Source organism: Schistocerca nitens, chromosome 5, assembly GCF_023898315.1.
Source record: "Schistocerca nitens isolate TAMUIC-IGC-003100 chromosome 5, iqSchNite1.1, whole genome shotgun sequence".
In the NCBI taxonomy this organism is placed as follows: domain Eukaryota; kingdom Metazoa; phylum Arthropoda; class Insecta; order Orthoptera; family Acrididae; genus Schistocerca; species Schistocerca nitens.
The window spans coordinates 549,809,813-549,824,020 of record NC_064618.1 but is presented as its reverse complement, the minus strand read 5'-3'; the positions used below and the strand labels follow the sequence as shown (position 1 = coordinate 549,824,020).

At 45.9% G+C, this 14,208-nt stretch overlaps 1 protein-coding gene across 1 annotated transcript in view; it reads right to left on the bottom strand.

Moving 5' to 3' along the window:
* The window catches only part of LOC126260572 (endothelin-converting enzyme-like 1), a 398,875-nt gene that overhangs the window by 173,474 nt on the left and 211,193 nt on the right, over positions 1-14,208 (bottom strand). Inside the window, exon 4 of the mRNA XM_049957907.1 lies at positions 12,569-12,756. Within this exon, the coding sequence (XP_049813864.1) occupies positions 12,569-12,756 (188 nt within the window). The remainder of the gene's footprint in view (positions 1-12,568; positions 12,757-14,208) is intronic.

The following is a 14,208-nucleotide window of genomic DNA, read 5'->3' as shown; positions in this document are numbered from 1 at the left end:
ATCTATAGCCAAGCGTATCTCGTCAGTCCTTAATACTTCTGTAACCCACTTCTTCACGTATTGATTCTTCCTGCCTAATCTCTTAAACTTCAGCCTCCTCTTCATCACTACTACATTTGATCTGAGTCTATATCTGCTCCTGGGTACGACTTATAATCCTGTGCCTGATTCCGGAATCTCTGTCTGACCCTGATGTCATCTAACTGAAATTTTCTCGCGCCATTCGGCCTTTTCCAAGTATACCTTCTCCTCTTGTGATTCTTGAACAAAGTATTCGCTATTACTAGCTGAAATTTATTGCAGAACTCAATTAATCTTTCTTCTCTCACATTCTTTGTCCCAAGCCCATATTCTCCTGCAACCTTTCATCTCCTTCCCCTACAGCTGCATTCCAGTCCTTAATGACTATTAGATTTCCATTTCCCTTTATGTACTGTATTACCCTCTAAATAACCTTATATACGTTCTCTATCTCTTCATCTTTAGCTTGCGACATTGGCATGTATACCTGAAATATCGTTGTGGGTGTTGGTTTACTATAGATTCTGATAAGAAGAACTCTATTACTCAACTGTTCATAGTAACATACTTTCTGCCCCACCTTCCAATTCATAACGAATCCTACTCCTTTTATATCATTTACTGCTGCTGTTGATATTACCCTATACCCATGTTACCAGAAATCTTCTTTCCACTTCAGTGACCCCTACTATACCTAGATTTAGCCTTTGCATTTCTCTTTTCAGATTTTCTGGCTTCCCTACCACATTCAAGCTTCTGACATTCCACGCCCCAACTAGGGGGGATCCGACTGGGACACCATTCCGGAATCTTTTACCAATGGACAAATCATCATAACACTTTTTCAATTACTGGCCACATGTCCTGTTTATACACGTTGTGTGTCTTTAATGCAGTGGTTTCCTTTGCTTTCTGCTTCCTCATTCCGTTGATCATTACTTATTCTTCCGCCTTTAGGGGCAGTTTCCCACCCCAAGGAGAAGAGAGTGCCCTGGCCCTCTGTCCGCTCCTCCGTTCCCTTTGACAAAGCATAGGGCAAGAATTTTCTCGGGTTGTCAGCAAGATCTTTCGCTAATATATGACGTTGGAAGTTTTTGTATGCTTCGCTCCGCGATTTTTTTACAATCCCTACTAAATTTTGCCTATCGAACTTTGAGCGTCTTTTTTTATTTTTTTCATTTTTTTTTTTAACTGGAGTGCAATAATCTTTGTCTTCCCAGAATTTATCGGCTTTTTTTATTAAGCCACAGTGAATTTTTATCGTCCTCATTAGACGTAATCAGCACATACTTCTCCATATCGCGATTCACCATCAAACTTTGCCGATAATTCCTCCACGTCCATCATATTTGAACTTAATGCTGCCATTCATTATCTAAGCAGGATGCTAACAATTGTTTGTCTGTTGTTTCCGCCATAAAACTCTTCTAGCCTTCTTGATCTATTTATGAACTTTAGTAATAATTGTTGCTATATCGATTGATCTGTTAGATTTTGGACTTGCAGCCGCAGAAATTCAACTGATATTTCGGCAGAATACCTTTCAGCTATCTTCGAAGCGCATCGGCAGACTGAAACTACAGCACTTGCACCTGTTCTATTAAACCCGAGGGCCGCGCCACCGTGGTCGCGCCTTCGTATAAGAGACGCCGGGTGTTGCCACAACTTTAGTTGACGACGCGTAGCATTGCTGATCAGAGCAGTCTCCAAGACAAGCTTAACACTTAAAAGAGGTTTTTATGTGGATGAGTACTCTTCATAGCAGATACGCCTGACGCTACGCATAAAACCTAAGGTGGACAACAGGATTGTAGAAGATGAGAGATTTAAATACATGGCTTATGTGGGTTATTTATTGTCTACAATAGGTGTAATTCTTACAAGGCACAAAGTTAACTTGATGTTTCAGCCTCAACCGAAAACAGCAGCACTTCTGGGTTCCGTCAAGGATGACTTGATGCACCACAACTCTGGCCTCTCATGCACTGGGCGCACAAAGCGTGCAGTCCATGTCAGACACATGGAACACTCGACGAACGCCCGACTCTGAGAGTCATATAAATCGACCATGACGGAGCACTGCATCTAAACTGGTCATTCTATACTATGTGACAGTTTAGAAATTCTAACGTCGACGAATGACTGTTTCACTCATAATGGACGGCATTATGAGGGCTGCGACTGTTGATAAATACAAATAAAACAGTTTCTGTGTCAGTCACTTGTCTATTTTGCAACTACTCGTTTCCAGGTGGAGATTTTTTTGTTTATATGGCTGGTATTGGAGAAGAATACAGACGTCTTTTCACAGTCGCAGACCAAAGGTAGTGTACGTAATTTTGTGTCTTTAGCTAATCCGTTTCTAACGTCGACTTCATCATTCTGAGACTTAGTGGTGACTGACCTAATGGAAATTCTTATGGTGAAGAATTTCACTAATAGAGATTGCAGTTTCAGTCCTGACACAGCATGCAGGCCGACGCTTCTTTGATGATCTCCCTCAGATATCACTACAGCGTACCTCCTATTGATAACATCGATTTCCCACCATGGATCGAGCGTGGAACCACAAATTTAATTCGTGTAATTTTTGCCGCAGAGCGGATAAGCATCTTGTGCATCGGTGACCGCATACGCACTGGACGGCCGTGAAATGGCAGGTGTGAAAGCTGTAGATTCAGTCAGTCGGCGCACAGGGAAGATGGGCAGAAGGTATTCGGCCCAAGTATTAACTGAAGAAGTGGAATTTCTGCGGCTACACGCCGGAAATGTGTTGGGTCAATCTTCGACGTTCTTCTGGCACTGAGTTAGTCGCCCAATACGCTGATTAGCAACATCTCCGGCGATCAATACACACTAATGTCAAAGTAAAAATAAGAGACAATGTGTTGATGGCAGCAGAATATCACCACAGACGTCTCGGAGCAGTTTATACGAGGACTATCTGATCAAAAGTGTCGGATCGTCACTATGTAAAGCGGAATATACCACTAGGTTCCACGAGACGCGGACCCGCCCGTATAAAATGAGGCGGAGAGTATTGCGTTGTGAAGAGAGAGGCAGTGACAGCGCAAAGAGTCGGCCAGGAGGGCTCAGTGACTCAGAACAACGACTGGTCTTCGGATGTCACCTGCGTAGCAAATCCATCAGTAACATTTTAATTCTTCTAAAGCTGCCCAAGCTGTCTGTCGATGATGTGATCGTGAAGCAGAAATGCGAAAGAACAACAACAAGACAGACCCCATACTGACGGACACGGCCATCGACCATTGCGGAAGATAGTTGTGAAACATCGCACCGCCGCGCGAGATTAGCCGAGCTGTCTTAGGCGCTGCAGTCATGGACTGTGCGGCTGGTCCCAGCGGAGGTTCGAGTCCTCCCTCGGGCATGGGTGTGTGTGTTTGTCCTTAGGATAATGTAGCTTAAGTAGTGGGTAAGCTTAGGGACTGATGACCGAAGCAGTTAAGTCCCATAAGATTTTACAAACATTTGAACATTTTTGAAACGTCGCACCAAAACAGTGGAATGAACGACTCGTGAGTTGTAAGGTGCTGTTAGTAGTCAGAGAGCACAATGGTTGTGCGTTGCGTGTTAAAAAGAATGAGATACAATGGTGGAGCAGTTCCTTGTAAGTGACACATTTCTGTAGTCTGTGCTAAGCGAAGCTTCGGGTGGTGTAACGAGCGACGCCACTAGACAAACGCAGTGATTTGGGGTGATGAATCACGCTGTATCGTGTGGCAATCGGATGTAAGGGTTTTGGATTTGGCGAAGGCGTGGAGACCGTTACATGCCATCATGTTTAGTGCCAACAGTAAAGCACGGAGGAGGTGATGGTACGGTATGGCGATGGTTAGGATGTGGTCCCCTTATTACACGTGAGGAGAGTTAATGCGGGGTGATACGAATACTATTTACGGAATTGTGTACTGCTTACAGCACATTAATAGTTTTGAGACGAAGAGACGGTGACTATTGGTATCAGCCTGGAAATGCACCCCGTCATAAAGCAGCATCTGTCAATAAGTGGTTAATGGTCAATAACGTTCCTGAAATTGACTGACTTACTGAGAGTCCCGACTAGATCCGAATGCATTATCTTTGATATGAGTTAGAACGCCGTCTTCCCTCCAGATCCCAGCATCAATCACTGCTCCCTTCTATGGCAAAATGATGCTGTCGCATGACAAGTGACGCATGGGGATCCAGGACGTCCGTGACGTACCGTTGTGCTGTCAGATCCCTCACGTGACCTGAAGTCGTGTACGAAGGCTGCCCACATCAAATGGTTCAAATGGCTCTAAGCACATCTGAGGTCATCAGTCCCCTAGAACTTAGAACTACTTAAACCTAACTAACCTAAGGACATCACACACGTCCATGCCCGAGGCAGGATTCGAACCTGCGACCGTAGCAGCAGCGCGGTTCCAGACTGAAGCGCCTAGAACCGCTCGGCCATAGCGGCGGGCTACTCCCCACATCATGACGCCCGAAGTGACACCAGTGTGCCTCTCCAGAACATTTAAAGGCACCTGGAGCCGGGTCGCTGTTATACTCGCCGACGATGGTCATCCGTTGCAATGCAAAACCGCAATCCATCACTTAACAGAATGCAATTCTATTCACAGCAGTCCACGTTCCCGGCTGCCATTCCTCCACAGACATTCTCACACCCCACTAAAAGAATTCTCAGCAAATTGCAAGCTGTCGTGTCCGTTCATAGGCGCCCGGATACTGCAGTACTGTATCATCTTGCACTGTGAGCCTCTGGAGGTGGCTCCTCTTTGGCTTAGCGCAAGGTCGGTCACGGCGTGCCATAGTTCAAGTGTGCGGGACGCTGGTGCGCCAAGGCCCTGTTTGTCTCGGTTTTGCTCGTTCCTTCCCGGCAGTATTCCGTGTAGAATGAAATTTCTTTTAGTACTTTACGGTGTGGCATTTTTCGATCGGCATAATTCTCTTGCGTTCGGCAGAATCGTGGTACCAGTGTTATTAACCCTCCGCCACTTGTTCACGGTATGAAGCATGTTCACAGGTCCAGCGTCTGTTTGCACAAAACGAAGCCATCTAGCGATCTATCGTTGCAAGCCTATAAAATGTATGAGAATGACAGGAGAGAGGGATGAGAATTCTTGCTATACACACTGTCCACAACTGAAGCTACAAATTTAAATTTTGCAAGGCTGCGTTTATTTTACCATAAAACAGTACAATCAGAAAGTAATGTACAAACAAGATAAAGAATACGGAACGTAATCAACTGCAACGTGCGTATCGGTACACAAAAATGTTCTTCGTTCTCTCCAGCTTCACGGATTTACACACACATTCCGACAACTGGTTAATGCGCTCATTATGTGTGTGACCATCTCTGACACCCATACAGGCCTGACAAACTGTGGATAACATCTTCAATCTCATGTTGAGGCAATAGCGCCCATTATTCCAGCAGCGGTGTTCTCAAGTCTTGGAGAGTGGTTAGTGGATGCTGATGTGATGCATGCCAGACATGCTCTACGGGATTCCAATCGGGAGAGAGACCAGGACACACGATGTGTGGAATATCTTCCAAGGAAACATCAGCCACGCGTGCTCTGAGGTCGAGCAGTACTGTCCAACAACATGAAGTCTGGGCCCACATCACCTCTCAACAACCGCACATGAGGTCCCAAGATCTCATCACTATACCTGACCGCAGTTAAACCTCGCCGATTTAAACGTACAATTTCATGAAGAGGTGTGCGAGTGGTCAACAAAATCCCTGCCCATAGCATTAGGGATCCTCCTCGATATGTCTCTTTCCACAATGTTTGGATCCCAGTATCGTGTTCCACGTTCCTTCCAGATCCGAATCCGTCAATACCCAATCGGCACTCATCTGTGAAAAGAGCACTGGCTCACTGTTTAAACGTCCTGGTGGCACGTTGACGGCTCCACTCCAGACGTTCCCTTCTGTGAAGACGCGTCAGAGGTACACACACGGCAGATCTCCAACAATAAAGCCTTCTGTATACCGTTTGCTTCGCTACGACACGTCCAGTGTGTGCTGTGAGGTCACACGCCAGTTGCCGTGCAGTACTAAGGCGGTACCGTCGTGCCCTTACAGCCAAATGACGGTCCTCTCTTTTTGAAGTTCCACGTGGTCGCCCCCTCCTGGTCTGCGGGATGCAGTCCTATAATAAAATGTCGTACAAACGAAAAACAACAGAATGATTCGCATTAAGCTGTCGTGCCACAACAGTTTGCGACTGTCCTGCTTCCATTCTCCCCATGACCCCCAACCACAGAGAGCCTGGTAGGCGTCTTTTCTGTGCCATACTGCCTGCACCGTCTGCTTTGTGTACACAGCGATTGTGGATGTGGGTCTACCCGGCAACCGCTATCCCGTTCGTTACGTGCCTCGCGTCATAGTTTGCATAGTTGTCTACTGACTGGAATGCCATTTTCCGTGCAAGACACGAGCGTACGGACATCAGTTGACAGTTTGTATAACGATATCGTGAATTAGACTCAGGAAGGGGAAATAGTGGTTTGTTGCTTTAATTTTGGATATCAGTGTATTATGCAGTCACATAAATGACGGGTACAACGAATCTGCTATGAACAACATTACAGTGCCATGCAAAACGAATTTGATTTAGTTGGAAATGAAAGAGGAATTAAATATAACGTTCGACAGGAGGGATTCAGTGTTCTGTACATCACTTTGCACTAAATTTGCAGGCAGGGAGCACGTGAAGGGATTGGTGGCACGAACAGTAAAATTCCTGAAGTCGAACTATTACTCCATACTCAGTTGGAAATGGTTTTTCATAGAACTGAAAAGTATGGAGACTTTATATACAGTGTGACAATTATTGAACTACGAGTATATGAAAAAAATCGTAAATTAGTTACAAATTACGGCGCGCACACAGTTTTATTCAACATGTAAACGCCACTACAGATATTCGATTTAGGTTATGTCATGTTCGATATGCCTGCCATCACTGGCGATGATGTGGCACAGACGAATACCGGAATTCTGCATGACCCGATGAAGTGTCAGAACATAGAAACTATCGATGACCTCCTGAATGGTTGTTAGCACACTGGACTCGCATTCGGTTCAATCCCGTCTCCGGCCGTCCTGATGTAGGTTTTCCGTGATTTCCCTAAACCGCTTCAGGCAAATGCCGGGATGGTTCCTTTGAAAGGGCACGGCCGATTTCCTTCCCCATCCTTCCCTCACCCGAGCTTGCGCTCCGTCTCTAATGACCTCGTTGTCGACGGGACGTTAAACACTACTCTCCTCCTCCTTCCTCTCCTGAATGGTTATTTTTAGCTCAGTAATGGTTTTGGGGTTACTGCTGCATACGTTGTCTTTAATATAGCCCCTCAAAGAGGAGTCGCATGTGTTCAGATCTGGAGAGTATGGCGGCCAATCGAGGCCCATGGCAGTGGCCTCTGGGTACCCCAGAGCCAGAATGTGGTCGCCAGAATGCTCCTCCAGGACACCAAACACACTCCTACTTCGACGGGGTCGACCTCCGTCTTGCATGAACCACATCTTGTCGAAATCACGATCACACTGGATAATGTGGATGAAATAATCTGCCAAAACCTTCACGTACAGTTCGATAGTCATCGTGCCATCAAGAAATATCGCACTAATTACTCCGTGACTTGACATTGCATACCACACAGCCAATCGTTGAAGGTGAAGAGGGTTCTCGATTGCAAAATGGGGATTCTCAGTACCCCAGATGCGCCAATATTGCTTAATGGTGAACCCACCCACATGAAAGTGGGATTCGTCGCTAAACTAAACCACATTCACATCAAACTCCTCTTCGTCAGTTCTATGGGCAATAGTGTTGACGAAACACAACCGCTATTACATTGCTTTGCGACTCAATGGCTGATGCCTTTGAATTTTGTATGGGAAGAGATGCAGATGGTGGAGGAGAAGGAGATTGGTGTTTAACGTCCCGTCGACAACGAGGTCATTAGAGACGGAGCACAAGCTCGGATTAGGGTAGGATAGGGATGGAAATCGGCCGTGTCCTTTCGAAGGAACTATTCCGGCATTTGCCTGAAGCGATTTAGGGAAATCACGGAAAACCTAAATCAGGATGGACGGACGCGTGTTTGAACCGTCGTCCTCCCGAATGCGAGCTCATTCTGCTAACCACTGCGCCACCTCGCTGGGTGGAGAAGCAGGTATTGCAGTTTCAACGTCCTAACGCAAACCGCTCGGAAGTCATGACTATTTTATTTCATATAGTTCAGTAATTGTCATCCTGCATATTATTGCAAAGTAGGTTGCTTTTTTATTTGGAACTCGCTATTGTTCAATTTATGAAGGGAAAGAGAGTGCAGGAACGAAAATGAGATAATCTGGGATGGATTGTAGACCTTACATTTTAAGCGGACTTGTACATCTACATCTACATCTACATGATTACTCTGCAATTCACATTTAAGAGCTTGGCAGAGGGTTCATCGAACCACAATCGTACTATCTCTCTACCATTCCACTCCCGAACAGCGCGCGGGAAAAACGAACACCTAAACCTTTCTGTTCGAGCTCTGATTTCTCTTATTTTATTTTGATGATCGTTCCTATCTATGTAGGTTGAGCTCAACAAAATATTTTCGCATTCGGAAGAGAAAGTTGGTGACTGAAATTTCGTAAATAGATCTCGCCGCGACGAAAAACGTCTTTGCTTTAATGACTTCCATCCCAACTCGCGTATCATATCTGCCACACTCTCTCCCCTATTACGTGATAATACAAAACGTGCTGCCCTTTTTTGCACCCTTTCGATGTCCTCCGTCAATCCCACCTGGTAAGGATCCCACACCGCGCAGCAATATTCTAACAGAGGACGAACGAGTGTAGTGTAAGCTGTCTCTTTAGTGGACTTGTTGCATCTTTTAAGTGTCCTGCCAATGAAACACAACCTTTGGCTCGCCTTCCCCACAACATTATCCATGTGGTCTTTCCAACTGAAGTTGTTCGTAATTTTAACACCCAGGTACTTAGTGGAATTGACAGCCTTGAGAATTGTACTATTTATCGAGTAATCGAATTCCAACGGATTTCTTTTGGAACTCATGTGGATCACCTCACACTTTTCGTTATTTAGCGTCAACTGCCACCTGCCACACCATACAGCAATCTTTTCTAAATCGCTTTGCAACTGATACTGGTCTTCGGATGACCTTACTATACGGTAAATTACAGCATCATCTGCGAACAACCTAAGAGAACTGCTCAGATTGTCACCCTGGTCATTTATATAGAGCAGGAACAGCAGAGGTCCCAGGATGCTTCCCTGGGGAACACCTGATATCACTTCAGTTTTACTCGATGATTTGCCGTATATTACTACGAACTGCGACCTTCCTGACAGGAAATCACGAATCCAGTCGCACAACTGAGAATATACCTTACAGGCCCGCAGCTTGATTAGAAGTCGCTTGTGAGGAACGGTGTCAAAAGCTTTTCGGAAATCTAGAAATACGGAATCAACTTTAGATCCCCTGTCGATAGCGGCCATTACTGTGTGCGAATAAAGAGCACAAGAACGATGTTTTCTGAAACCATGCTGATTACGTACCAATAGATCGTTCCTTTCGAGGTGATTCATAATGTTTGAATACATTATATGCTCCAAAACCCTACTGCAAACCGACGTCAATGATATACGTCTGTAGTTCGATGGATTACTCCTACTACCCTTCTTAAACACTGGTGCGACCTGCGCAATTTTCCAATCTGTAGGTACAGATCTATCGGTGAGCGAGCGGTTGTATATGATTGCTAAGTAGGGAGCTATTGTATCAGCGTAATCTGAAAGGAACGTAATCCGTATACAATCTGGACCTGAAGACTTGCCCGTGTAAAGCGATTTGAGTTGCTTCGCAACCCTTAAGAAACTCATGCTAGCAGCTGTTCGTGTTTCAAATTCTGGAATATTCCATTCGTCTTCCCTGGTGAAGGAATTTCGGAAAACTGCGTTCAATAACAACGCTTTAGCGGCACAGTCGTCGGTAATAGTACCTTCGGCACTGGTTCAAAAATGGTTCAAATGGCTCTGATCACTAAGGAACTTAACTTCTGAGGTCAACCATTTACAATTCGCGCGGGTTCGTGGACTAACTGCTCGAAATAATTTTCGGAGAAAGCACAATCTCGGAAGATGTTTTCTGCCTACCACCGGTTTTGAACAAGTAATTTTGCCAACATATCGAGGGAAGGTTGAAGTCCCCACCAACTATAACCGTATGAGTGGGGTATTTATTTGTTACGAGACTCAAATTTTCTCTGAACTGTTCAGCAACTATATCATCGGAGTCTGGGGGTCGGTAGAAGGAGCCAATTATTAACTTAGTTCGGCTGTCAAGTATAGCCTCCACCCATACCAATTCGCACGGAGTATCTACTTCGACTTCACTACAAGATAAACCACTACTGACAGACACAAACACTCCACCACCTAATCTATCTTTCCTGAATACCGTCTGAGACTTCGTAAAAATTCCTGCAGATTCAGGATTTAGCCAGCTTTCTGTACCTATAACGATTTCAGTTTCTGTGCTTTTCATTAGCGCTTGAAGCTCAGGGACTTTCCCAGCACAACTACAACAATTTACAACTACAATTCCGACTATTCCTTGATCCAAGCACGTCCTGTATTTGCCATGCACCCTTTGAGATTGCAGCCCACCCCGTACTTTCCCGAGGCCTTCTAACCTAAAAAACCGCCCAGTCCACGCCACACGGCCTCCGCTACCCGTGTAGCCGCCAGCTGAGTGTAGTGAACTCCTGACCTATTCAGCGGAACGGGAAACCCCCCCAACCTATGTCGCAAGTCAAGGAATCTGCAGCCAACACGGTCGCAAAACCGTCTGAGCCTCTGATTCAGACCCTCCACCCGGCTCTGCACCATAGGTCCGCAGTTGGTTCTGTCAACGATGCTGCAGATGGTGAGCTCTGCCTTCATCTCGTAAGCAAGAGCGGCAGCCTTCACCAAATCAGATAGCCGCTGGAATCCAGAGAGAATTTCCTCAGATCCAAAGCGACACACGTCATTAGTGCCGACATGTGCCACCACCTGCAGCTGGCTGCACCTTGTGCTCTTCATGGCACTTGAGCATACACTACTCACAACAAGACATTGTAAGGTGAGAAACAACTTCTTTATGGTTTCATGTGGACGCGTTTAAAAAGAAAATCGCGTTGTAGAAGGGATACATTCTGGCTAGCAGTCCAGTTCCCTAAGCTCACTGACCTTAAAGAAAAGACGAGGTTTGATGAATTCAAAGTGGCCTTGAAAGAATTCCAAGGGTAGTTTCATAAACGTTCTGAAGACACTGGCACTCTTACATCTATTTTCTGGACCGTTTGCCGTTTCAGTTGAAAGCGCCCCTGTGCACAAATGTAACTGAATAGTCTGCAATGTAATTCACGTTTTAAAGACAAATCTCTTTAACATTAAAATTGTCGTCAAGCACTTTCGATGATGAAGTTCTAAAAGTGCTGCAATATTTAGAGCATCGTACATGTGTGAAGGATATTTGTTGAGTAGATAAGTCACGATTATGTGGGAACTTGAATGCTTAAATGTGTAAAATTGTCTGCGTCTGTCCGTATGCCGACATTTTCTACCAGATAAAATTATGTCTCCCGCGCACAAGAGTATTCAAAAACACTGAAACTTTGTTTTATTTTTGGTCTATGTTGTTGAGAAAAGTGAGATATAAAATCAAATCATATGCAGTGAGACTGCATTGCCATTTAAATGCAAGGCGTTCGCAATTTCCCCCTACACCCCTTCCTTGCGCTCAGACAGCGTGCCGTGGCGGTGGGCGAAACGTGCCAGCCAGGTAAAGCGCAATGGCACTCGTGCCAGGGCATGGTCCGTTAGCCGGAGTCTAGGCCATCCCTGGTTTAGCTGTTAATATCTTTCACTACACCGACAGAACCACTTCGTTTAATAAAACTGCAACCAAAAGTGGTTGTTTTGGTCAAAATTAAATCCACAGGCAGTGGTACAGACACAAGAACTCTAAACAAAGGAATGAATGCTGTCGATAGTCCTCTACTTACGCCGGACTGAGCACAATGACGTCTAAATGAACAGCAGTTGATTTAATGTGGTTCTAATCAAGTTAGATTTCTGAACTGACTGATGCAGTTGAATGCAGTACAGGGCAATTAATGCGGTTCAGTGGTGAGTGTGATAGAAATCACAACCTTCCTACCTCCACCTTCCTCCGACGCACCCTCTGTGGATCTCTTGATATCGCTTGTAGCAACTGCTGACAGGATGAAGCCTTCGAACTACAGGATGCTATTACGTATCTAGACTGAAGTGGCGAGTGAAAATTTTTACCAAGGCCGGGAATCGAACCCGGGAGTCCGGCTCACTAGGCAGGTGCATAAGTAGCTGTATGAGACTAATAAAGCTGCTGAAATGTTGTCACTTCATTTGTGTGGGATGCTGCTACGGTTGTTGGGCGCTTGCGTGCAGCAGCAGCAGCGGCGGCTAACTTGGCTCACCTGCGACCTCCTGGGCAGGTCGATGAAGACGGCGTAGGCGGAGCGGTTGTGGGGGGCGCGCTCCAGGAAGACGTCGAACAGCGGCGCGCTGTTGATCCTCAGCAGCTCGGCCACCAGCGGCGCCAGGTCGGCGGGCTCCGGCTGGCCAGGGGGCAGGTAGCCGCCCAGAGACTCCAGCAGCTCCCGCACTGCCAACAACGCACCTCTGCTGACGCCATTCCACACGTCTACATGGAACTTAACGAGTGGTAGTCAAAGTTCAAACTAGCACCTCAAAAATCAACGTTACTTAATTAATTCAAAAATGGTTAACAGCTGAGGTCATCAGTCCCCTAAACTTAGAACTACTTTAACCTAACTAGCCTAAGGGCATCACACACACCAATGCCCGAGGCAGGATTCGAACCTGCGACCGTAGCACCAGCGCGGCTCCGGACTGGAGCGCCTAGAACCGCACGGCCACCGCAGCCGGCACGTAATTAATTTTTTGAATGTATAGAGGCTTACATGCACACAGTGAAATCCCGCCGCCAGGTATCATAACACTCCGCTATGGGAGCCAATACAAAACAGCGTAGCCGATTCACAAAGTGCTGTTTAATAGGGAAACAGTAGCCCAGAAACCCTTGCTGAGTTGGTGGCAGTCTAATGAAACAAATCACCGTCGTGAACACAGTCCTTAGGTGGAAGAGACACTTCCAAGGTGATCAAACAAGTCTGAATGACGAAGAGCGATGCGACAGAACTCTGTGTGAGAGAAGGAGAGCAGCAAGAGGAGTGCAAGTTCTGGTGCTCGAAGACCGCCGTATTACATCTACATTTATACTTCGCAAACCACCCAACCGTGTGTGGCTGAGGGCACTTTACGTGCCACTGTCATTACCTCCCTTTCCTGTTCCAGTCGAGTATGGTTCGCGGGAAGAACGACTGCCGGAAAGCCTCCGTGCGCGCACGAATCTCTCTCATTTTACATTCGTGATCTCCTCGGGAGGTAATAAGAAGGGGTAAGCAATATATTCGATACCTAATCCAGAAACGCATTCTCTCGAAACCTGGACAGCAAGCTACACCGCGATGCAGAGCGCCTCTCTTGCAGAGTCTGCCACTTGAGTTTGCTAACATCTCCGTAACGCTATCACGCTTACCGAATAACCCTCTGACGAAACGCGCCGCTCTTCTTTGGATCTTTTCTATCTACTCTGTCAACCCGACCTGGTACGGATCCCACACTGATGAGCAATATTCAATTATAGGCCGAACGAGTGTTTTGTAAGCCACCTCCTTTGTTGATGGACTACATTTACTAAGGACTCTCCCAATGAATCTCAACCTAGCACCCGCATTACCAACAATTAATTTTATATGATCATTCCACTTCAAATCGTTCCGTACGCATAGTCCCAGGTATTTTACAGAAGTAACTGCTACCAGTGTTTGTTCCGCTATCATATGATCATACAATAAAGGATCCTTCTTTCTATGTATTCGCAATACATTACATTTGTCTATGTTAAGGGTCAGTTGCCACTCCCTGCACCAAGTGCCTATCCGCTGCAGATCTTCCTTCATTTCGCTGCAATTTTCTAATGCTGCAACTTCTCTGTATACTACAGCAATATCCGCGAAAAGCCGCATGGAAC